This window comes from Myxine glutinosa, chromosome 10, assembly GCF_964187855.1.
Source record: "Myxine glutinosa chromosome 10, kmMyxGlut1.1, whole genome shotgun sequence".
Classification (NCBI taxonomy): Eukaryota; Metazoa; Chordata; class Myxini; order Myxiniformes; family Myxinidae; genus Myxine; species Myxine glutinosa.
This window is the reverse complement of record NC_136270.1, coordinates 15469755-15495585: the sequence shown is the minus strand read 5'-3', so window position 1 is coordinate 15495585 and position 25831 is coordinate 15469755. Positions and strand designations below refer to the sequence as shown.

At 43.6% G+C, this 25831-nt stretch overlaps 1 protein-coding gene across 2 annotated transcripts in view; it reads right to left on the bottom strand.

Annotated features, from left to right (window-relative positions):
• The window catches only part of COMMD10 (COMM domain containing 10), a 118415-nt gene extending 92992 nt beyond the window's left edge, over positions 1 to 25423 (bottom strand). The window contains exons 1-2 of one of the 2 annotated variants that reach the window (XM_068126932.2): positions 25290 to 25423; positions 24997 to 25087 (exon numbers count right to left, since the gene is read on the bottom strand). In XM_068126932.2, the coding sequence (XP_067983033.1) occupies positions 24997 to 25087; positions 25290 to 25315 (117 nt within the window). In that variant the 5' untranslated portion in view covers positions 25316 to 25423. The remainder of the gene's footprint in view (positions 1 to 24996; positions 25088 to 25289) is intronic. The other variant, XM_068126933.2, reaches the window with a different exon arrangement.
• Positions 25424 to 25831: the final 408 nt, after the last annotated feature.

Genomic DNA, 25831 nt, shown 5'->3' with positions numbered 1-25831 from the left:
TATTCCATGCATTTATTACACTCCAAGTTGAAGACTCCTACCTTACTACCATTCTAACTCTTACTAAAAATACAGCCCCTAGTCCTGTCACTGTCCGTTCTGTTGAAAAAATCTTGTTGCAATTATTTTGTCTCTACTCATCATTATCTTAACCATCTTCATCACATTCCTTCATAATCACCCCCCTTTTAATGTAAAAAGTACTGTCTCCAGCCAATCCTCATAGCTTAGTCTAGCTAAAGCCATAATTCATCTAGTCACTCTATGCTGAACCCTCACTATGGCAGCTCTGTCCTTCATCAGATGAACAGTTCTAGTGTAGCTAAAACCTGTGAAATTGAAAACCACAGAAATATTCCCATGCCACTCTCCAATCCAAGACCTTCACAATGAGTTATAGCATCATCCGTGTATGCCAAGCAGTTATTGCCACAGGATGACAAGTATACAGATGGAGCATCAAGAACAGCAAACCTATAGCTTTGGAGCAGCAAGATGGCTGCATTCGCCAGGTAAAATGCACAGATTTTATCTTAAAATGCCACCAAATGCAGATCTGGGAAAGTTCAGACCATTGATGGCAAAAAAACAAGTTATCATGAAGCCTACAAGTCCACAGAAAGCAGTCGAGACAGCAGCGTGCCGAAGGAGATGGCATAGGAGATGGCGTACAGAGTCGACCCAATAAGCGTATTATAACATAGAGGACTTCAAATGGGAGGACATAGGAATTAAAATATTCACTGACTTGTGGGGGGGGGGGGAGGGGGAGGGTGGGGGGGGAGGAGGAGGGAGCAGGAAAGGAAATTCAACAATTAATGCAAGTCTTGCGTATCTGGCAAAAGGGCGGCAGATTATTTGAGAATGGCCGAGGTCATTAGACACCGAAGAGAGTGGGTGTGAAGGCAGAACTTGGATGCAATGACCTCGTAACCTTGAATAATTATTACATAAAAAGCCGTATTTATGAACTACGTAGATTTTGTACCAATATTCAACATCAACAGCTCAAGACGGCAAAACAAATATTTGCAATATTGCTGAAACCACTGGAAAATATAGTTGAAAAAAAATAATTATAATCATGGATTTTTAGCTCGAACACCAATCCAGGGTTTCGGGGCACGGTTGCAAAAAGATCACTTGGTGGAGTCGGTGAGAAATATTGTAATTAAGAAAAAGCCTGCACTTTATGATCCATGGATTGTACCATTACAATTTCATGCATGAAGCATTTTCGTCTTACAATATCAATCATCTACACATTGCAAGCACGAATCACCTCCTGAAAGCTACAAACTCAAGTGGCTACATATTGTATCAAACAAAATGTTCCATTTGCCATATTGAAAACCAACAGCTCAAGTTTATTTCCTTTTCTCTGGAAGGTTATCATCTTGCTTCCCTGGCTGTAAGAGTGCGTAAAATTAGATCTGGACTTTTGTTTGTATGGACATCGCATACACATATATACATATGTAGATACATATATATTCATCAGATACATATATATTCACAAAAAAGTTTTTATTCTTTTTAGACAACACATGCGCCCACCTGACCATGCATATGCCGATTAAACCGTTCTCACCATCTGCATATTGCAGTCATGCATACCCCACTCCCTGCTTTGGGAGGAAACTGCACACCTGGCATACAATACCTACACAGTCCCAGAAGGAAGACTGCTCGGTGTTTGAAACGTCACACCTGAGCATTACCTCGCAGAGGGCTATAAAAGTTGCCTTCATTTTTGAAGATGCTCAAATTACTTTTCACGTTATTCTTCATTTGTCCCATCGGAGTGGAAGCTTTCACAACTTTTCTCACGTTGGTTGCAATTTCCTTTCCTGGTTGTCAGAATGTGGAATGGAACCCTCCCAGGGCCCAACTCGCGCCTAGAATAAAGTTTTCGAGGACTACGTTGTGACGTTTTGACACCAGCACTTGTTGTGTTCACATATCTTTGCTGTAAGGGCTCTTTTAAGAATCATCAGTGAACCTCAAACAACTATCCATTTGTACTTGGTTTGTCGGAATATTTCCTGGCATCCCTTTCAAATACTCGGTGAGGTTCTGCATTATCATTGTAATTGTTCCGACTATCAATGTCATAACATCGGTGCTCAGCCTCCAGGTCCTCTTCGCCTAGTTTTTCAAGTCCTGGTTTTTTTTTTTTGGATATATATATATTTTATTTTAGAGATTTTTTTAGAGAGTTTTTTTTTTTAAAGAGAGATTTTTAGAGATATATTTTAGAGATTTTTTTCACCACATACAAGGCTTTCATCCGCAGCTCAATGGAATACTGCTCTCCCCTCTGGGCTGGTGCTCCTGCCTCACACCTAGCTCGTCTTCACGCTGTTGAAACCAAAGCGTTCAGAATCATTGGAATCACCCGTGATGAAGCTACCTCCGAGGGCCTTTCACTTACTCACCGCAGGCAGGTTGGTGGTCTTTCTGTCTTCTACCGACTCCTCTCCGGCCTTGCTCCTCCAGCTCTCTCTGGGTTCTGTCCCCCAAATATTCCTAAAGGTCGCACAAGATCTGCCTGCAACCCTCTTATGGTTAAACTGCCAAAATCAAGACTCTCTGCTCACCTTCACTCTTTCATTCCTCTTTTCTCCGCCTCTGGAACAAACTCCCCCACCACTCCCTTCAATCCCACTCCTCCCTCCAGGTCTTTAAAACAGCTGTTCACCACCATCTCTTATCTTCCCCCATCCAAAACCTTGATCTTTTCTATCCCCGCTAATTTCACCCCAAATCCTCTTTTTTGAAATACCAACTTCTTTCCTGGAAGTCCTTGGTGTCCTTGTGTTCATACTTCTCCCACCCCTCCCCCGCCCCCCCTTCCCACGCCGCCTCCCCCCAAGCCCTCTCCCTCCCACACATTCCCGATGTCCCTCACAAATGTTGTGTTTATGTGCTTCCCCTTCTCTCCCCATCTTGTCTACCGCTCCCCTTTTTATATACTTTGTTTGTTTGTCTGTTTGATTTGTTTGTGTGATAAATGTTAGCTCTTTCACGAGCCTCGATTATGTATACAAAAAAAAAAAAAAAAAAGGATGTACCATGCAATTATTCACAATGTTGGTGCTGCCAAAGCAGTTTCGTTGCAGGGGTTATATTGTGTGGTTTGCCATCGGCTTCCCAACGTTGTATGTTCATGCTCCCTATCCTTTTAAATGCTGAACTTCAAGCAAGGAAGCAACATTTTTTATGTCTTTGGTATGACTCCGCTGGGGTTTGAATTGCCACCTCCCAGACTCAGAGCGGACGTTCTAACCATTACGCCACGGATTCTGGTTCAGATCCTGGTACTTCGCCATTTTTGTAATCTTCGCCTTGTTTAGACCAAAGTCACTCAGTACTGACACCTCCATTAGCAATTCCGTCTTTTGGTTTCATTTATTAATATCTGAGCACTACGTGCATCTCAATGTCTTGTTTTAAATGTTCATACTACCATCAGATGTTACACAACCATTTTGTCATGGTTTTCGAAGACTGCAATTGCTTTTTGCTTCCATCAATTGTCAGGACCTGAGATATTGAAGATTCTACAGACTTGCCAGTAGATGACTCTGCACTCATTGTTATGTCTTTGTGTACAGACAGGTATGAAATAATTTTTTTTGCATACTGAGAAGTGAGTGCTTTCTGACTCAATCTTGCAGAACTTACACCTGTCTGATTGGCTCGGTCCTGCCATTTTCATAAAACGGTGGTATAGCGTCCTTGATATTTGCCATTTTTACTCGTTCTCCATACCAATTAAACTTCCCTCCCAATTAAGTCGAATTGCGTTAAAGTGTGTTTCCTATCCAAGGAACCCATCGCTGAGCACCATAAATTTTTCAATAGAAAAACACTACCAAATAAGTAAAGGACTAAGAAACAAGGATTTTCTTCAAAAACTGGGATTTCATGCATATATATTCTTAATGTTAACATTTTGGATTTTTTTGCGTTTTACTTCCTTGTAAAAAAAATGCACTATGAAGAAGCGAATGTAACTTCATTGAATTTCCCAGTTATTCCAGGTGGGGCCGCATCGTCTTGTCCAGAAGTAATTATGAAAGACATGCGTAACGTGCACAACTGGCCGAAACATACAGTACCATTCAAAGGTTTGGGTTATTCCAATGATATTCATACTTGAGGGTGAATTCATCAAATTATCAGTGATAACAATCGTTTATTATTTAATATATTACATTATATTATTACAATAATTTTACAATAATATACAATATACATTATACTATTACAAATTAATATATTACAATAATTGTGTATTATTGCAAATTAACAGCCTTTCTAAATATGAGTGAAACAAACTGCTTAAGTAAATAAGAAGAACAGTGTCATTTTATAGTATCAGTCAATACTTTTGTGTCCACCCTTTGCCTTCTTGAGTGCCATCACTCCATTAACAATACATCCTGTATCTGACTGAAGCACTCTTACAGTAAAATTGTGCCAAATATCCTCGTCCATTCCACAGTTATGTAAGGTTAGTTGGGTTCCTCTTGTTCTTCTCTGTGTACAGGTAATCCTATATGGTCCCAATGCGAAAACACTTTATATACCTTTAAAAAAAATTTTTTTTTTAATTCTGACGTGCTGTCTCAATGGCCTAATGGATAAAGCATCAACTCCCAAGCTGGGGATTGATTATGGGTTTGAATCCCGTCTGGGTTGAATATTTTTTCCCCATACTTTTTCAAGTCTTTTAATTCGTCTTGAATAAAGTCTTGTACGATGAACAAATGCATTTTGTTTGTATTTAAAATGTATCTTGTGAAAAACACCAGGGGCATAGAAAAGGCCCCTTTTATGGGATGTGTCATGTGGCAAACTATAGAAAAGAAGGGACATTCTTGGGTAAAATGCCAGGGGCATAGAAAAGGTCCCTTTATACAAGGGTATGTGCCATGTGGCAAAGTATAGAAAAGAAGGGACATTCCATAGCTTATATAAAATGTCAAACAATAGAAAAGAAGGGACATTCAAAAAAATCTGTGTCCATGCTGTACTACCCTTGTGTTCTTAGGAGGAACCATGTAATACTCTAGAAAAGTTAATATAAAGGGGCGCCAATTTGATTCCTACACCTGCATGAAGAAGTAAATGTATTTTATTTGCCAGATGTAGGGCACCCCTTTGGGCGATTTGGTACAGCAGGCACACGGGATTTTTTGAATGTCCCTTCTTTTCTATTGTTCGACATATTCTATAAACTATTTATAGGACCCAAAAGACCACGAGGACTAAAAAGACCACGAGGACCCAAAATACCCCAAGTACTCCGAACGTCTAAAAGGCCCAAAACACCTCAAGGATCCAAAACATCCAAAAGACCCTGAGGACGCCTCCTTTTTTGTTTTTTAAACATTTATAATTAAATTCTGAATTCAGTTTTATTAAGAGGATGTCGTGGTGTTGGGCTAGCGGCTAGGGTGCCGGCTTAGGATCCAAGGATCCTGGGTTCGAATCCCGGTCGATTGCTGAATTAACGCCAGGGGGGTTGACTCAGCCTGTCATCCTTCCGAGGTCGGCTAATTGAGTACCAGTTCACTGGTAATTCCCTGTTTGTCGTTAAAGGCGGCAAAAAGGGTTGGCGTCAGGAAGGGCATCCGGCCGTAAAACATTGCTTCAAAAAGGGGACCGAAAAACAACAACAACCACGGTTCCCGAAAAAGGCCAACCCCCGCTTTGCGGGGAAAAATGGCCTCTAAAGGTGGTTTTTTTTTTTAAGAGGATGTCATGGGTCACGTGTTCGATGAAAGTAAGGTTGTATCAAAGCGGGGTTGTATCAAAGCGGGGCAGATTGGATCCCGGTCATAAATGCCCGCAGTTATAAAGTGGCCCGTCTAGTCATATTTATAATTTATACATACGTATCTTACCTAGCAATAAGTTGTCTTCTGTCTTCCGTAAAGCCCACAAAGTCATTTTCTGTGTCACTGTGAAGCAGCTGAAGCAGCTCGGAGTCGGCAAGTATGGGGTGTGTTCAGTTACCAAGTTTCTCATAGAGTGCTCACAAAGTGGCTTAAGCACTCAAGCAAACATTCCATTCAAAACTGGTGATAAGGAATGGCTGGCTGGGCAAGCACCAGTTAGCTGCTTGGCAACTGAACACACCCTAGGTCTGTCACAACACCAATACATGTCGTCATTACTCTCATTCTCTTCACCAGAAATCAGCCCACTTTTTCGTGAACCTTCAGTTTGAATTCAACTGTGAAACTTTTACATTTTCTCTTATGTGTACTGACAGCAGACATTGTATGGCAGGGACTTGTAATGGGGTATGGGCAATTTCGTTGAATGACATAAAATTCAACAGTATGCAGGGTAGCTATACATTTCTAATGGATGAGCAGCGTGGTTTCCAGTCGCATAGGTACCGGAAACCACACTGGATTTTAGCACATCAGTACTGTAGACTTTAATTATTACAACCCAATACATTCATTTTACTGTGAATTGGTTATTTACTGCAGTTGTATTTTAAAAGAGCCGCTTGTTGGCCCTTGACCTCAAAGCTGTGTCAGCTGCTGGAAATATGGAGATCGCACATCTCCCGGTCAAGTGGAGAGGAAAGCTGGACCAACCAGCTTGACAAGCCAACTGTTCCTCATCAATGGTTTCAAATTGAGGGCTTGCTTGAGTGCTTAAGCCGCTTGGTGAGCACGCCACAACGAACTTGGTAGTTGAATTTACCCCAGGCTTGTAGGGCATATATCCATGCGTGGGTTATATGTGCCTCAAATTTTTAAAGAGCAATTTTTTCCCAGGAGCAATGTGTATCAGGGGATGGGTTATTTGCATGAAAATATGGTACTTGCAAATGATAATATAATATGTTTAATAGGAAAAATAAAGCTTTTAAATTTCAAAATGTATTTTATATATATAGATAAAGATAACCGATATTAAATCCACTTTCACAGAGATTTGAATCATCTACTTATATTGCACACTTGTTTGCTGGGTTTTATGTTGACTGTTTTATGTTATAACCTCCCACAAATGTTTACTGGGGAGAGGTACCACAAAAATGAAACTGACCAAAGCAATTTGCACAGTACTGTATGTGACGAGGTAGTTTCCAAAAAAAGTATTGGGAAATTCATAGTTGCATTTACAAAGGAAATATCAGCAAAATGGGAAATAATAGGATAAAAACGACGAAATGAGAATACAAAAGAAGATGAAGCTATAATATATATGACAAATAAGAGCAATATAAAAATTCGGGTGATAAAGTCTAAAGTAATTACTCTGGATGCAGGAAACCTTAAAGACCAACGTATCCTGCAGGGGAAATAAATGATGTGACACAGGTCGTACGCCATGACTGCTGCCAATAATGATCAGAGAAGATATCAACAAAGTGTTTCATTTCAATGGGGAAATGAATGTAGACAAAAATATAATTGTGCATAGAAATGCAGCTGACTTCGTCCTGCTCAACAAGAGCATGGTTGTGTTTGTAAGCAAACAGAGGCTTATTTGAATGAGTGTTGAACAGGAAAAAAAATTGGATTGTGGTTACACTGCCTTCTAAATGATGGATGCAACCAACAGAGCGGCGATAGAGTTATGCTAACCACCATGGGAAGCAAGCGGTTTCAGGCATTAACGCTTCATCGGAGTAAATGAGAAACCCAAGATTATATTTTGCTCCGCCGAAGTGTGCGTGTGTACGTACGTATCTGGATTCTACTACAAACAAGGAAGCTTTTCAGGTGACTTTTCATCCGTGATTCACAGACTTCCTCAGGCCTTAGTTATAATCATACTTGCCCTCTCAAGCCAGTGAAAAATTGGCATAGCAATCTACCACATAGCATAAATTATTGTGTGGCTCTACTTTCTTTTTATCTCCTTCTTTGAAAAATGGATGATCACAGCAGCACCATTCACAAAATTAGGGCACTGTCATTCGATCCATGGTATCATAAGAGATTATAGCATTGCATATTAACCAATTTAAATGCAAGCTTTCCTATCCATAATATCGCACAAGAATCAGAGCAAATCGATTCTCACAAAGCCAGAGACAATTGCAACAAGCCATCATCACAATCTGCACACGTGATAAAAATCCAGTATTTAGAAGCATATTTGACACACTAGCAGCGGTACCCGCCCTACGGGCGGGGCTTCAATTGGGAGGCCCAAATGAAAAGGCAAAATATCAGAAATTGAAGGCTTTTTTATTTTAAACGATTTATGTAAACATCTGTTAAATCATATCACACGCAAATTATCAAAATCTAAAAAGTACATGGCGCCCATTTTGAAAAAAAGATTGAATTCTGAAAAACGGAAGCGGCCGCTACACGTCTTTCTCAATCGCACATTTATGTGTGAAAAGTGCGCGCCGAATCTGTAACACGGAAGCGGCCGCTACACCTGCTTCTCAGCCGCTTTGCACATGCCGCCGTGTTACTTCAGAGCCGCACGTTTATATAGGAAGAGCTCGTCAGGAGTCGATCTACTCTCTCCTGGTACGTAGAATTTCAACAAAAGCCACATCACTGTTCATATCGGTAAATATTATTCCATCGTGTTTGGAAAAACTGGAAAATTGGAAAACTTGGAAAAACAATATAGCCTATTTTACTCCAGGGGGCCCCAGGATTACCCACCCAAAATATCGTTGTGATCGGTTCAGCCGTTTTTGCGGTACCTTCGAACGGACAGACAGACGGACGGACAGACATTTGGTGAATTATAGGAAGATGGTAAAACCAATGGCATATATGCTTTTAAATGATACATTCAAGTAGTTATTAACGTTTTTGGCCTGACATGGTGCTTTTTAAAAAAGTATGCATTATTACGTAGAGTAATACATTTGCAAAGCAAAATAATGTCACGTCTGAAGCTCCCGTTAAAACAGGAACCTCAGCGCCGAATTAGTCTCGGGAAATGGCCAAACGATCTTTTATTATTTATTTAGGGTGAATGCAGGTTCGAAACGGATCGCTTCAGGGACCAGGTGTGGGACGATTCCGAAGCCAACATAAGCCAGGTCTAATAGTCCTCACACCAGGTCTAACGTTCTCGCTGCCTCACACCAGCCAGGTCTCTCCCGATATCCTCCCCCTGGGTGGAGTCCCCTGCTCTTGCCGTCCCGACCATGGTAGCGGCACATATAACAATAAATGTAGATGGCACTTCTATCTACATGGCACATTATGCCCCATGGCTGACACACAATGGCCAGACAGATATGTGTCTCTCTCATGAGAAGTTCTCACGTACTAGGACTGCCTATTACATGAGGTGTTCACGCCCACATTTTACAAGGTCTACCCTATCTATAAAATACATACGCTGCCTCCTCAGCGTCACGTGTAACAAACGACTTAACCTGAGAGGTCCCCATTACATGTCAATCTAACTACTCGAAACATGGACCATGCTACACTTACCACAGTCTAGCTATGGATTCCACCTCCTCCTCCACCCCCCCCCCCCCCCCTTCCATGTAACAATCTCTGTTCTTGTTCAAACAACGGATCAAAATGTATTTTAATTAACACCGTTGCACGTACTTGATGATGGTGATGATGATTTCCATCGCTTCATGCCTGAGATATTGTGATTCGATGTTCTGCCAGCTTCTGCGATCTTGAGCAGGATCGAGGAGGTTTATTAGATTTGGTCGACCCAGCATCTCGAGTTGATCCAATCATCTGCATCTTGAACACCTCTTTCCTCGTCTACTCTCCCCAATATACAAAATTTTTCCAAATTCTCTCGATCTCTTCAGCAAATGTGACCAAAGTAGGACAATGCATGGCTTTGGACCCCAGTGTTATGAACATCATTAACACAAAGTTCTTCTTTCACATTGTTGTTACTTGTCTTCTCTGTCCACCACACCCTTAGTACTCTTCTCCAGGACGAATTCTCAAAAATCCTCCAGATGTTCCCCATTTCCTTTGGTCATATTCCAGCTTTCAGGTGAATATGTCACTATGGGAAATATGAGAGCTTCAGTGTATTTGTTGATGTTACTCATTACTGTTCTTCCAATCCATAGCCGCCGTCTAATTTATTTTTCAGAACTTCCATCATTAGTGCCCTGATGTCCTAAAAAGTTGAGGCCCTCTACTATCTTAAAAGGATTTTCCATCTCCGTCGATTAGTTTCTTTTTACTTATATTATCATTACTGTCAGATCCCGACATTCGCGGGGGATACGTTCCTAAAAAATACCGTGAATGCTGAATTCGCGAATGTAGGGGCAATGTTAAATGGGAAAAGGGGGATCAGTTTCCGGCGGTTCACGATTCATAAGGGAAAAAAATTTTACAGACACGAATGCACATCATTAGTTTCATTAAAATGCTTACAAATAAAAATAAAAATACTGCAAACCTTTCCAAAAGGATAGCTCACTCTTTTGCCGTGAGTGTCATGTTACTTTACCGAAAATGAACCGTTTGTTTTGCTTCGATTCCCAAAGCACGTCTTGATCCCGGAAATAGTTGCCATTTTATCCGCTCAAAGATCAGTGGAGGCTGGTTCATGGTACGCAAGTAAAAATGAACTTTTACTTTTTTTCTAAAATAAAATTCTAACAAAAGGATTGTGATGCCATGACATTTGAAATTACGCAATTTAAACTCAACGTCTCTCTTCATAAAATAATACAGAATACCGTATCTTCCTTGAACTCCAAGCAGCTAAAACGGCAACTATTTTCGGGATCAAAATGGGGTTTTGGGAGCACACTTTAATTGTGTGCGGACTGTAATGTAATGTTATGTTCCTGGTCCATGTTTGTGGTTTGGTTTCGTGTTTAGTGAATGATCATATGCACTTCCCATCGGGACTGGATCGTCTGTGATCTCATGAGAGCATGCATTGCGGCCTTGGCGTTTTCAATAAAGCAGTATATTACATGGACGAAAGGTATTTTAAACAGTATCACGGTATTTTAAACCATTTGAATGGTTGCTAGGAGACAGGGAAGCATGTAGAATCATACTAAAGGAATCGCAAGACTTAAAATTAAACAGATATATAATTAAATAATCACCCGATCAAACACATTTTTTTCTCACGCGTAAAAGTGAAGCACAGGGTAGCAAATGTAGAAGCAGCTCACAATGTATAGAACCGCATTTGGAGGCCATTTTTCCCTGCAGAGCGGGGGTTGGCCTTTTTTCGGGCACCGTGGTCCTCTTTTCTGAAGCAATGTTTTATGGATGGATGCCCTTCCTGTCGCCAACCCTGTTAGTCGCCTTTTGCGACACGTAGAGAATTACCAGTGAACTGGTACTCACTTTGCCGACCTCCGAAAGGTGACAGGCTGAGTCAACCCCCCTGGAGCTAATTCAGCGATCGACCGGGATTCAAACCCAGGATCCTAGGATCCCAAGCTGGCACCCTAACCGCTAAGCCAACACCAGGCTGTATCAGCTCACAATGCATGAACCACGAATACACGGGGTCCGCAAATATGCGGGGTCCGCAAATATGTGGGGTCCGCCAATGCCGGGATTTGAAAGTGCCTTAGTCTTGTTGGTATTGATGTAAAGCCTGCCGTTTTGCTTTCTTCTTTGATTCTGTAGAGAAACCTCTTTATTTCAGTGACATAATCTGTGAGCAGAGTTGGGTCGTCCGCATATCTAATATTATTCATCTTTCTACCACTGACTGCAATGCCACCAGTGCTTCTCGAGTGCTCTTCTCATGATGTATTCAACATAGATGTTAAACAGCGTAAATGCTCGTCTCACGCCTTTCGAAACTTCCACCTAGTACAGCTTCCCTAGTTCTGTTCCACCACAGCTTTTCTGTTCTTCATAGAGCTTTATGAGTCAGTTGAGAATTGTGGCGACTCAAATTTCTTCAATATCTTCCATAGAAGGCTGTGATTCATTAATCAAAGGCTTTACTGTAGTCCAATAAACATAACAAGCTTCCTTTTATATTTACCTCCACCACTGAAGGTGGACAAAGGTCCTTCACCCCCGTTTGTCTGTGAGCAGGATATCTCAAAAAGTTATGGACGGATTCGGACAAAACTTATTGGACAGGTTGGATGTTTAACAAGGTCAAATTGGTTAGATTTTGTTGATGATCCGGATCCGAGAATTTTTAAGTGATTCTTCACAATTGAGAAATAGGGGCAAAAACGATATCTAGCATGAAGGTTACGGACAGATTCAGAATAATCTTGGTGGATGAGTTGGATAGGTGACGAGAGCAAGCTGATTAGATATTGGTTAAGGTCTGGATGCAGATCTGGCCCATCAGTGGGTTAAAAAACAAAGTGTTCAGCCATGGTGGAGGTATGCGCTCTACCGAGTGCCAGTCTAGTCGTTACTACTTTCAATAGTGTCTCCCACATACTTGGGTTAGTATTTTAGAGGGGTTTATGCTGTTATTACACATCAATATCTGGAGAGAATGCCATGTCAGTGAGTGGGTTATCAAGATGTGAGGGCAAAACTCCGATTGTAAGGGAAAGGAGAGGGTATAAAGGGAGATGGTTATTATGGTGAAAATACCACCATATTTGTTTGAAGAATAAAAATATGGCCCACAATGTGGATATGATAAAGGTACAATTGGCTAAATGACATCTGCTTGTACTCAAAATTCCTTGTAAACTGAGAACATTGGTACACGGCATGTGTGACATTCAACCGGAAGAACAAATTGTGATCGCAAGTGCAGAAGGTATTCTTGCTGTGAAAACGTCTTTGTCCATAGCTTGTTTTATCACCCCAGTTCCACCTTGAGTGATGACAATGAAGGGGGGGCAATAGCTGTATAATTCAAAGAATCAAATGAACGTTTTCACAATATGCCCAACTTAATGGGACATGGTATAATGAAGAGAAGGAAGACTATATTGATGTTCTCATTTAAAAATTGGCAATGGAGAAAGGGAAGAAGACGGGAGTAAAAAAGAAAAGAAAAAAAATCACATTTGGATATACAACCTGATGTGCAAATTACATGGGTGAATGGGAACTTTATAAATACTAGGGCATGCCCGTACTATATATATGCCCGTACTATATATCTATCTAAAATTATATCCCCCCCCTCTATTTACATGAAATGGTTTGGTCCATTCGCAACGCCAAAGCGAACGGCGAACGGCTTGCGAGTACAGTGACAATCCCCCCCCTCTATTTACATGAATGGTTTGGTCCATTCGCAACGACCACAGAACCCCCCCCTCTATTTACATGAAATGGTTCGGTCCAAAGCGAACGGCTTCCGGAGTTTGGTAAAGAAATCGCCATCGCGTACACAAACGCGCAGGAAAGCGAATGAATCGCAAATTCGTTTTTATTAGTTTTAAAACATCGTTTAACGCCAACATAGCGCCAACATAGTTTGCAAACGTGAAATAAATGAATACGCTCTCAAATGTGCCATCCGAGGCAGAGTGTGTCCGCCACGTTCGGCACACGCGCTAGCTCGCTGCTCTCTGATTGGTTGAAGCGTTTTTTGGACATATCTCGGTAAATATTGTACAAGAAAGAAAAAGGAAATTAAAAGAGGATGGAACAAAAGAGATGAATAGCAGTGCAAATAATACAAGGAGAGCATGAGGGCAAACTTTTAGGTGAAGCTCTACGATTCAATGAGGTGAGAAATTGGTAATTACTATAGACATCTACAGACTTCAATTATGTGAGCTGCTGGTATGTGGAAAAATTCATTAAGCTTGCATTCTGTGCCCTTCATGCAAACAAATGTGTTCATTTCGTGAAGAGACTTTCCATTTGGCCATATGGATGGCAATTCATTGTGTTAGGGACAGCTGAGGAGCATTACTTCAAGTGAGGACACCATGGAACAATAACCACCTCAAGCTCCAATTGACTTGCAAATCGTCAAGCAAGCACAAGGCCGAATATAGAAAGGTTCCATTTTGGAGGAAGGAATCGTACATCTGAACCTATGCATGAAACAAGGAAGCACCGCACCTGGTTCCTTCAACCTAACGGAACACACGTAATAATAGTCCATGGTAATACAATCTGACAAAAGCTAATGCAAAGTGGGAAACTGACACAAAATAACCATGTCTTTGAAGGCAATGACATGAAAAGCCCGGGAGGAGCAGAGGACGGAGAGCCCGGGAGGAGCAGAGGACGGAGAGCCCGGGAGGAGCAGAGGACGGAGAGCCCGGGAGGAGCAGAGGACGGAAAGCCCGGGAGGAGCAGAGGACGGAGGGCCCGGGAGGAACAGAGGACGGAGGGCCCGGGAGGAACAGAGGGCGGAGGGCCCGGGAGGAGAAGAGGGCGGAGGGAATCGATGAGGAATTGAGGTGGAGGAATATGTGTGCATAGAGGTTAAGGACAATGAGAATAGTGAGGTATTCCTAGAAACCTGTCACATAACTCCTGGAGTGAGGGAAGAGCAGGATAGGAAGCTCCAAGAGGATATAACAAAGGGATGTTGAAATAGAAGAGGAATGATTAATGATCAATTTGCCCAGTAGTGATGGGGTCCAGGTAAGGAGACGAGTGAGGCAGCGCACAAAGATCGATATTTCATCCATGATTGCTATTTAAATAAGTTTGTGGATATGCTTACAAGAGGGAGGAAGCAGTTCTTCAGAAAGACCCAAAGTTTCATTTTCGCAACACCCTTTCTACATTCCTTAAGTGGTACCACATGAATGAGGAGGTCTTCAGCATTATTTTAAAACCTTTTACTTGCTCTGTATCAGGTGTAACCTTTTACTTACAATTTGAAGCAAACTGCATAGACGGAACTGCATATACATCTTACCCTATCTGGAACAAAACCCAAAATATTTGTTTTCCTCTGTCTATTCCTTTATATATCTTTTCCTTTTCCTCGTCATTATTATACATAATGACGATACACTGCATTTTCATTCATGTCAAGAAGCAGGGATGGGGAGCGGGTGAGGAGCTGGTAGGATAGCCTAGAGGTATGCACACTCACCTTTGAGCTGTCGAGTCTAGGTTCAAATCTCGGCCCAGCTATAAACTGTCACCCTGGAGTTTCGCAGGCAAGGTGATTCACCAGTGTGTTTGCCATCCGCCGGACAAACGTTAAACTGGATGTACCATCTGCCGACATTAGTTGGTGATTATTAAAGATTTCACGGTGTCCTTCACGAAACTTAGGTGAGCTATCTCCGGCACCATGTACAAGTTACAAATTCCTGCTCTAACCTACATGTTAGACTGCTTCAGTAGCACAGCTGTGCCCCTAGAAAATGATGGTACCAGCAGCCATGTGCTGCATTCGAATAAATAAGGAGAGGCCGAGGCAAGTACAGAGATCACATGGGATGATCTCTCATAATACCGCAGTATTTTTAGTGGGCCATCCATATAACAGAAACTGTCAAAATGACACCGACTTGCTTCAGTCATGTATAGCACAAAATCATTATTGTGATCGACAGAAAGGAAGTGACATTAGAGTCGGTAGTCACTGTGAGTAAGAAAATGACTTGGCATCTGATACTAGATGATCACAATCGCTACAGTCACTTGATTAACCGTCTTCGCACCCGATTGTATTTAAACATTCCTTCCCTGGATTCGGACAAGTTTCTTCACCTTCACAGATGCTTGTCATGCTACAAACGAGTCCTTGTGCGGCACAGCCTCGGCGCCCCTGGCACTGGGACTTTTACAGCTGCATATTATTACCTCCATCAGTAATTTTGGTGCAGGCTCTTGCCTCACAAGTTTGGTTGCCTGGTGTCCTCACAAAATTCCCACCCATTTCCCGTTGGCTATGGATACTATGGTATGAAATGCCCTTTTCCAGATCAATGTGTGATTATTTGCACGGATAAGTGAGATAGTGGTCGAGGATTTTAATTGAGTCATCAACATCATATCGATCGAATACCACATCCACACAATCGCAGTACTGACCACTTAAGGACTTCAGGGCAATACTTAGCAAAGAAAGTGCAGGTCCACCAAAGGTAGATGCTCCAGAAGTCGCTGGTATCTGGATAATGGCCATTCCATCGATCATTCAAGCCACTCCATCTCTTGACTCAAGTACCAGTCTTAGACATCAGGCTTTACATCTAGTGGAATTAGAGCCCCATCATTGCTTGCAGCCCCATTTACTTGGTTTTCAGCAAGAGCAGCATCAACATGTTTCAGTCATGTGACGCACAGTCATTGCTAAGCCAATGCGTTTCAAGGTGTCTGTATTTCCCCGCTGGTAGATACATGCTGCATACTGTTACGGATTTGTCACTTCCATTGTTGTGGTTCTCATCCACTGTAAACATTTTTGGTTGCATGTACTATTATTGTTATCGTTTAGGTGAAATAGAGATTACTGTTTTCAAAAGGTAAAAAAAAGTTAGTGTTTTAAAAGAAACCGGAAACCGGATCGGGAACCGGACGAAGAAGAAGAGGAAGTGAAGAGGAAAAGGAGGCGGAGCGAGTGAGTCAGACAAGAAGCCGAGCTGCTTCGAGGTCTTGAGCAAACGTTGGCGAACGAGGGGAAAGGGATCCCTGCGACAGAGTTGTTATCGCTGTGACAGATCAACCTGCGTGTCACGTTTTGCGGTCGATTCCGAAGAGAATCGTTGTTTGAGGGCAGTTGTGCCTCGAGAAGAGGCCCGTTGGCCATTTTTGCCTCGCACCTGATTTCGCATCACTCTGGGCTCTTTGCCTCGCTTCAACCATTTCACCGCATCCAGAAGTTAAGCGGGTGTGTGTGTGTAACGTGGGTTTTGAGTGGAAATTTGCGGTTCGCCGTAAAGGGAGCCGTTGTATTTGCGCTTCCGGTCCGGTCTGAAGAGGACGCAGGCGTCACATGCTCGCCGCTTCTTCGACTGGGCCACTGCCTGTGGCTTGCTTTTTTGGTGGTCGTGCGGATTTTTTGGCCATTGAGTCTGCCCTCCGCATAGTCCCGGCTCTGCTCCCTGCTTCGCCTACCCGGCTCCTTCGCCTGCTCGCTGTTTCCTCGGGCACGCTCTCGTGGGTTGTGTCCTTCGCAGCGGTGTGGCGGCGGTTTTCCCGCCGTGATCTTGATTTGTAGCGGCGGCGGTTGATTGCCGCTGCATTTCCCGCTTTGCCGTGATCAACCTTGGCCTCGTGATCGTCTCTTTGCTCCTGTCTGCCCTCTGCTTGGTCCCGACTCTGCTCCTGGCTTCACCTACCTGGCTCCTTCGTCTCCTTCGTTTCCTTGGGCCTGCTCCCGTGGGTTGGGACCATTGTTTCACCTCCTCAACCTTGGCCTCGTGCTCGCCTCTCCGCTCCTGCCTGGCATGGCTCTGCAGTACTCCGCCGCAAGGCTCCTTCTGCTCAATACCCGCTCCACCCCATCATGCATCTCTGCCATCAAATCAAATGGACTCCTCCGACGACCCAGGTACATTCACCGTGGCTCCGGTCGTAAGTTTGTATATGTACAATCAGGTCACTCCATCCCCGTCCTCTGGTCGGCTCAGCGCACTCACACTCATCGTCCCAGCGCACCTGGTCACAGCAACGCACACGATCGCACCTCCTGCCTACGAACCCTGGCTAAATCACCTGAATTCATCCCTGCTGTTCAAAACAACATCAAGCTCACCCTGTTCAACACCCGGTCCCTCAACAACAAATGCCTCATCCTCAACGACTACATCCTGGATAACAAACTGGACTTTCTCTGTCTCACCGAAACCTGGCAACAACCACTGGACTACTACACACTCAACCTCACCACACCCAATGGATATTCCTACGTCAATAAACCACGCTCGGAGGGCCGAGGTGGTGGAATTGCCGTTATCCACCGTCAAGACATCAGGACCAGCCTCATCCTCATCCTTTGAACACCTGGCTTTTAAACTCTCTGGTCGCACGCAGTCAGTCATGGCTGTCATCTACCGCCCTCCCAAACCACACCCATTATTCCTGTCTGACTTCTCCTACTTTCTGACCCAGCTATGTTCCCTCTCCCCCTCAATCCTCCTCCTTGGTGATTTCAATATCCACATGGACTCCACTGACTCCACAATAACCACTGACTTCACTGATTTACTCACCTGCTTTAACCTCACTCAACATGTCAACTTTCCTACGCATATCCGTGGTCACATTTTGGACCTTGTCTGCTCCACTGGATTAATTTTGCACCATCTCTCTGGCTCCGACCTCACCTTCTCTGACCACTTAGCCATCACTATGACCATCAACATCCCCACCCCAACACCAAGACATTATCGCACTATCCACTTCCATAAGCTAAACGCTCTTTCACCTACCTCATTCTCATCCACCCTCTCTGAAAAAATGTCCACTTCTCCCTTCATTGACCTCCACACCCCTTCCGACCTCACTGACTACTACAACCACACTCTCTCCTCCTGCCTTGACCAGCTTGCGCCTGTAAAAACCAAAACAGTTTCTTTCACCCATTCTGCTCCCTGGTTTACCCCTGAACTCCGCCTGATGAAAACTCGTGCTCGCCAACTTGAAAGACTCCGCAATAAAACAGGTCTCACAGTTCACTCCCAAGCCTACAAGGACCACCTACAACACTACAAAGATGCCCTCTCCCACGCCCGCTCCGCCTACTACTCTCAAATTATCCACTCTGGCTCCGGAAACCCAAAAGCACTCTTCTCGACAATAAACAAACTCCTCCACCCCCTGGACACCACTACCCAGTCATTCACAGTAGACAACTGCATCTCCTTCCTTTCTTTCTTCCAACGCAAAATTGACAACATCTACAACAGCTTGACCACCGCCGCACCCGCTCCCCCTCCAACCACCTGCCCCCCCTTATCCTGCCTTCCCCTGTCTCAATTCTCCCCGGTCTCCCCTACTGACCTCTCTGAACTCCTCATAGGAATGAAAACTGCCACCTGCACTCTTGACCCCATCCCCTGCAGCTTTGTCAAGGCCTCCCTCCCTGCTCTCTCTCCACTTATCATTGCAACAGTAAACTCCTCCCTGTCTACAGGCATCGTCCCACCATCCCTCAAAATTGCTGCTGTTACCCCCATTCTAAAAAAACCTGGTCTAAACCCTGACACCCTAAATAACTTCAGACCCATCTCCAACCTACCCTTTCTGTCAAAAGTTTTGGAACGCGCTGTAGCCGCTCAACTCAAACATCACCTCTCTGCCAATAACCTGTATGAAACATTCCAATCCGGATTCCGCTCCAACCACAGTACTGAAACTGCTCTCCTCAAAATCACCAACGACCTTCTCCTCTCCTCTGACGCTGGCAACCTCAACATTCTCGTCCTCCTCGACCTCAGCGCTGCCTTTGACACCATCGATCACACCATCCTCCTCACCCGACTTGAATCCACCTTTAACGTTACCGGCACTGCCCTCTCTTGGATTAAATCATACCTCTCTGACAGACGCCAGTTCATCTCCATCAATAACTGCAAATCCCCCACTGCTCCCCTCCCCCAAGGTTCAGTTCTTGGCCCCCTCCCCTTCATCCTTTACCTGTCCCCCCTCGGTCACTTAATACGCCGTCATGGTCTCCAATTCCACTGCTTCGCCGATGACATCCAGCTTTTCATCTCCACCAAGTCAGTCTCCACCGACACCCACTCTATCCTGACAAACTGCATCTCTGAAATAAAATCCTGGCTTCAAATCAACTTCCTCAAACTTAACTGTGATAAATCTGAAATAATAATCATTGGCCCAAAAACGCTCACAAAATCCACCCCTAACTTTGCCCTCAACATCGACGGTATCCCAGTATCCAACTCCCCTCTCATCCGGAATCTTGGCGTCATCTTTGACCAAACCCTCTCCTTCGACAAATACACTAAACAGACCACAAAGACAGCCTTCTTTCACCTGAAAAACATTGCCCGTCTCCGCTCATCCCTCTCCTCCACGGCTGCAGAAACCCTCATCCACGCCTTCATCACCTCCCGTCTGGACTACTGCAATAGCCTCCTCTATGGTTCACCTTCAACTATCACCAATAAACTCCAATACATTCAGAACTCCGCTGCCCGTCTACTCACCCATTCCCGGATCCGTGACCACATCACCCCCGTCCTTTACAAGCTTCACTGGCTCCCCATCTCCCAGAGAATCCAGTACAAAATCCTCCTCTTGACCTACAAAGCCCTCCATAACCTGGCCCCATCCTACCTGGCTGACCTCCTCTCCAGACACACTCCCACCCGCAACCTCCGCTCTGCTGGTGCCAACCTCCTGACCCCCCCCCCCCCCCCCCCCAATCCGGACCAAATTCAGATCCTGGGGGGACAGGGCCTTCTCCATCGCTGCTCCCACCCTCTGGAACTCACTACCTCACACCATCAGAGACTCCTCCTCACTCACCACATTCAAAACATCACTCAAGACCCACCTGTTCAGCGCTGCATTCAACATTCAACCCACAGCATTTAACCCCTGACTATCACTTCTCCTTCTCCCTCCTTTTGCTTAAAATATTTTCCTATTGATCCTTGTCTTTTTGCAATTGTTGTTTTCATGTTTTGTTATGCATTATGTTTTGCACTCTGTCAAAGCGCCTTTGGGCTTCATGAAAAGCGCTATACAAAATAAATGAATTATTTATTATTATTGTTGAACGTCCATATCCAAAGGAGTGATTTCCCAGTCGCCTTGAGGGCACCTTTACTCGTCTTTGGCAGCGTGACTGTCACTGTCAACCGAACGGGATTCTGGTCTCGATTCGACAACGTTCTGACGATCACTGGAGCGTGGATCAACTTTGGCTTGAAGCCGGGATAGAGACATTGGGGATGTTCTTTTCGCTCACTTGGAGCACAGTGAGTTATATTGTACGAAACTGATGGTACCATCATAGGAATGATATATTTTGTTGTACAATTGATTACTATTGTTTTTTGTACTGTTATTCTTGTGTGATCTTAATACAATACTTGTGTGTTGGTAACAATTGGTGTGGTTTCACCATGGATCTTTGACATACAGAATAACACATCTTTCTGCCGTGACTCCTCTCGGGGCTCGGAGGTACACCGTGACCGGGGTTTGGGGAGGAGCACGTAACAATACCTTGTGCAACGAAGACGATCTGGTGATACATTGCATTGAGGGGGTGTAATCTCGATTTCCCACATCCGTATCCTTTCTTTGGCTACCCAGGTAGCCATTTCAAAAACAAGTACACATTAATGGGGGACAATAATTGCTGCAGTTTCCATGTCAACGTCGCCTCCCTTTGCCGGTGTGTCTTTCAAACCTCCGGATGTCTTGAGCTCCTGGTGCAGAATTCCAGCTGCTCTAAATAGTACTTTAACAAAACTGTCCTCCTTTGATAGTCGAATCACTCTAAATGTCGAGTTCATAATTTAAGCTTTAGAGCATCAGCAAACATTAGAGAACTACTGAACAAGTTATCGCATTTAGATTGATCGTGAGAAGCTTGGAATAAAACTATTTCGTAATCATAATGCCAAGTTCGGTTCTCCTTTTCAGTTTTTCACTTCTGCAGTTTTCACTACAGTTAAGTAAAAGAAAAAAAAGAAAAAATCTTTGGCTTCAGTTTTCGTCAAAATCGCTCAAGTACATCCGACATTGAAAAGACTGGCATTTCATGCATCAGTGGGTAGTCAATCTCATTTATGAGTTCTTGGAAGGCCTCATAATATGTGCTTTCATCCGACAGTTCTTCCTGTGCTGCCTTGGAGATATTAGTTTTACTGATGAAAGCCATATAGCTTAATCTGTGGTATCTTGCCTCGGCAGCAACGAGTTCCTCACCACGAATACGGAGAAGCACGTCGTGAGCATTCTTCTTCTCCAAGATTGCTAACAAGGATTGCTCTGTGCGAGTCAAAATTTGCAACAGACCAGAATTGCCATTATGGTGTGCTCTTTGGCAAATAAACACATTTTACCCAGCCACCCGACACATTTGTAGATATTCTTGCGTTTACTGGAGAGGTGTTCTCTTTCGATACTATTAAGACTACAGCAAGCCTGGTCGTCTCAAACTTTCTTTCCAAGTACGTAGATGTAAAAATCGTTCGATATTAGCCTTGCTGGTGACGGTTCATATGCCATGGAACTTTACCTTGCAATCCCGACAGATTTGCTTCAACCCTTTGAAATACGAATACATCATCATGGCACTTCCTCACAACCTAAACAAACATTTCAACATGTTGACTTCAAGCTGTATGGTGTCCACAACTTGTCCCTTTTTTTTTTTTTTCTTGACAAAACACACATTTTGTCTACCCTATGGAATGTCTCACTGTCTTTCACCGAGACTCGAGTTTTAGATCTGCTTCTGCCATTGCGTTGACTTCCATCTCTTACAAGTGTAGGTATCTGTTAATCTGAAAGAGAACTGCAAGGCAACACACACACACACACACACACACACACACACACACACACACACACACACACACACACACACACACACACACACACACACACACACACACACACACACACACACACACACACACACACACACACACACACACACACACACAATGATTAGTGCCAGTCAGTTCATCTAAAGTCTGGTTTTTCGTATCAAATGTTGTGAGGGTCAAGTCTACCGACTCCTCTCCGGCCTTGCTCCCCCTGCTCTCTCTGTGCTCTGTCCCCAAAATATTCCTGCAGGACACACAAGATCTGCCAGCAACCTTCTTCTGGTGAAACTGCCAAAATCAAGACTCTCTGCTCACCTTAACTCCTTCATTCCTCTTTTCTCCCTCCTCTGGAACAAACTCCCACACTCTCCTCCCTCCAGATCTTTAAAACAGCTGTTCACCACCATCTCTTATCTTCCCCCATCCAAAACCTTGATCTTTTCTACCCCCGTTAAAACAACCCAAATCCACCTCTTTAAATCCTCAACTTCTTTCCTGAAGTTCCAAGTAGTCTTCATATGTTTTATACCGTGTACCCCTCCCTCCTCCCCAGCCCTCCCACTTCCACAGATCTACCAACATCCCTGTTCTCTTCTGCACTTCCCTGTCTCCCCCTGTCTCCCGTTCCCTTCATTGCATGTTTCATGTGCATCTTTTCATGTTCAATGTGTTAGCTCTTACACAAGCCTCGATTCTGTATCAATTATTTTAAAAAAAGAAGAAAAAAAAAAGGGAGTTAATGTGACCAATGTATTCTGACGACTACTCCCAGATATTAGGCCTTCTTTTGGGTACTGATCTGTGTATGGTAGACGGCAGTTAAGGTGGGAGTACGTGAGCAAGGCCTGTGTTAAGAATTGGAGTTTTGGGGAATAGAGTAAAACAATGGGATTTAGTAGGACAGATTTTGAAGGGATGGGGTGTGTCAGGTGCTATAAATTGGGCCAGGCTAACTGGAGGGAAACCTTAGATATTGAGTTGGTGTCGGTATAATATCAATAGTAACTACGTAATGCAAGAGGAAATTTTTGAGTGCGTTACATGAAAGAGGTATCTTAGGGAGGGTGTACATACAGGGCTCAAGGAAACAACATAATGCCACGCAACTATGGGAAAAGATCATCGGATCTTGGGTTGTATTCAAATGGGAATCACTTATAGATTGAATTAGATGGGATTGACATTAGAGATGAATTTACTGAGGCCATGCAGAGATTAGTATTCAGTTTTGGTTGTTTCTTTAGTTTGCTAATTTATTTGTTTCTTTCTTTTACACAAAATCAAGGCGCATGGAGGAGAAAAAACAGAACGGATCAAAACGAAAGAGAACAAAAGGACCAGCAGAAAGAGATGGGGAAAGCACACCAATAGCAGGGTTGGTTGCTGTATTTGAAGGACATAGATACTATTGACAAAGACTAAGGTATGAGTGGCTTTGGGAGACTGGACCGTTAACATAAAGAGGCAATTACAAGATCTCATAAAAATGTTTAACATATTGAAGGCCATTGATAAAATAGAGGGAAAAACAAACAAACAAACTTTGTACCACGTTGAACAGTGACAGGAATCACAGGAGTTACAGGACCAGGGAGCAAAGCAGTTGAGAGTAAAGATGGAGAGAGATAAAGACTAGTAAAACTAGAACAGCACTCGGTAGAGAGCATACCTGATGAACAGTTTACATTTTGTATCCACCGATAAGCCGGATCTGCATTCGGACTGGAACAAACATCTAATCGGCTTGTTCTTGTCACCTTATCAACTCATCCACCAGGTGTTGTCATAAGTCGTCCACAACTTTTTGAAATATCATGATATATATATTGTCTTTGGTCCTATCAATCAATGGTTGTGTGTGTACGGCAATCACTTGTACATTAAAAAAAAAATTCGTATCATGATCCGTATTCTGATCTTCACAAAAATCGAATAGATCCCTTCCTTGTCACACACCAAACTTATCCACAAAGTGTCGGCTGAATCCACCCATAACTTTTTGAGATATCCTGTTATATATTGGTTTTAGCCTATCTGTCAACGGTGAAGAATCACCTAAAAATTATCGGATCCAGATACGGATCCGGATCTTCACCAAAGTCTAATCTTTTCGTCCGAATCCGTCCACAAGGTTTTTGAGATGTCCTGTTCACAAACAGACAGACAGGGGTGAAAACATAACCTCCAGCCACATTCGGTGGTGGAGGCACCATGGTATTTCACACAAGGTGTCATTAAAGTACAGAATGGCCTTCCTGGGAAGGTGGGAGAAGCAGGGCCAATAGATTAGGAATTTAAAATGAAATTAGATTGGTGGCTAGAAGCAACGGTGGCCCCCACCCCATAACATTAACTGACCACATGCCCCTCCCCGCGCTGTTTACCTACCACCTGCCCATTGGGCACCATGTCAAGTTGGATCGAGTTTCTGATGTCCGTATGGTTCGTGTAGAAGGTGGGTGTGCTCATGCTTGGTGGGGATGAGGGATTGGGGAGGATGCAGCACAGGCATGATGGGCCTGGGCCTATCCACCTGTATGCAATTCCATTGCAGGTACATATAAACAAGTGTTCAAAGCCAAAGCAGCTAAGCCTGAAGCCATCATGTGTGTACAAACATTGACCTTGAGATGGAGCTTTTGCAGAATCCTTGACAAAATGCGCGGAAACTTTCCTTCGTCCACACCATTTGCGATTCCAACAGCTTCCTTGATCCTGCAGAATTCAGCGCTGGATTCAAACACTGCGGGTAGGACTTGGGCCTACAGCCTCAAATACCTGCCGAAACGCTCCGGAAGGCTCGCCGTCCGCACCGAGACTAGTCGAGTCTGGCTCGCGTTGTGAAGCAGTTTGCATTACAATTAAACCAAAAAAAGTCGGCAAGTTGCATAATTTCTTACCAAAAAGATACAGTTACCTGGGGGTTTCAGTAATAAAGCCCATTTGGGAAGTAAATAGAAGTAACGAGGACCAAGCGCCCCCCTGTGGGCCGCAATTCCGGACGTTGGTTGGTTCTTGGTTGTTTCATTCCCTGTCGTCCGCACACGAAGCGAGGTGTAACAGTGGGCATTATTACATAGAGAACGTTTTTACTTTTTTCATCACATAACTCCACATTTGATGAGAAAAACACCACGCTGTCTCAATCTTAAAAATATATAAAACATTCCACCGCACCGATTGCCAGTGCCGGCAGCACCGCACAAGGTGGACAACAACGTTTATAGGGCTGGATGAGTTATTATTTAGAGTTTATTTATGCAGTTGTTTATTGCTTTAGTAAAAACCAGTGATTATAAATTATGATAGGTCATTTGATTCGTGGGTTGTTTTCGGATAATTCTGACCACCAGACTAGCAATCTGTACGCTCACAACGGGATGGATATAATCATAACGTCGTGCAGTAAACACACAATTTCGAAAAAAACTATCCTCGTCAGGATTCCCATCTTGCAAG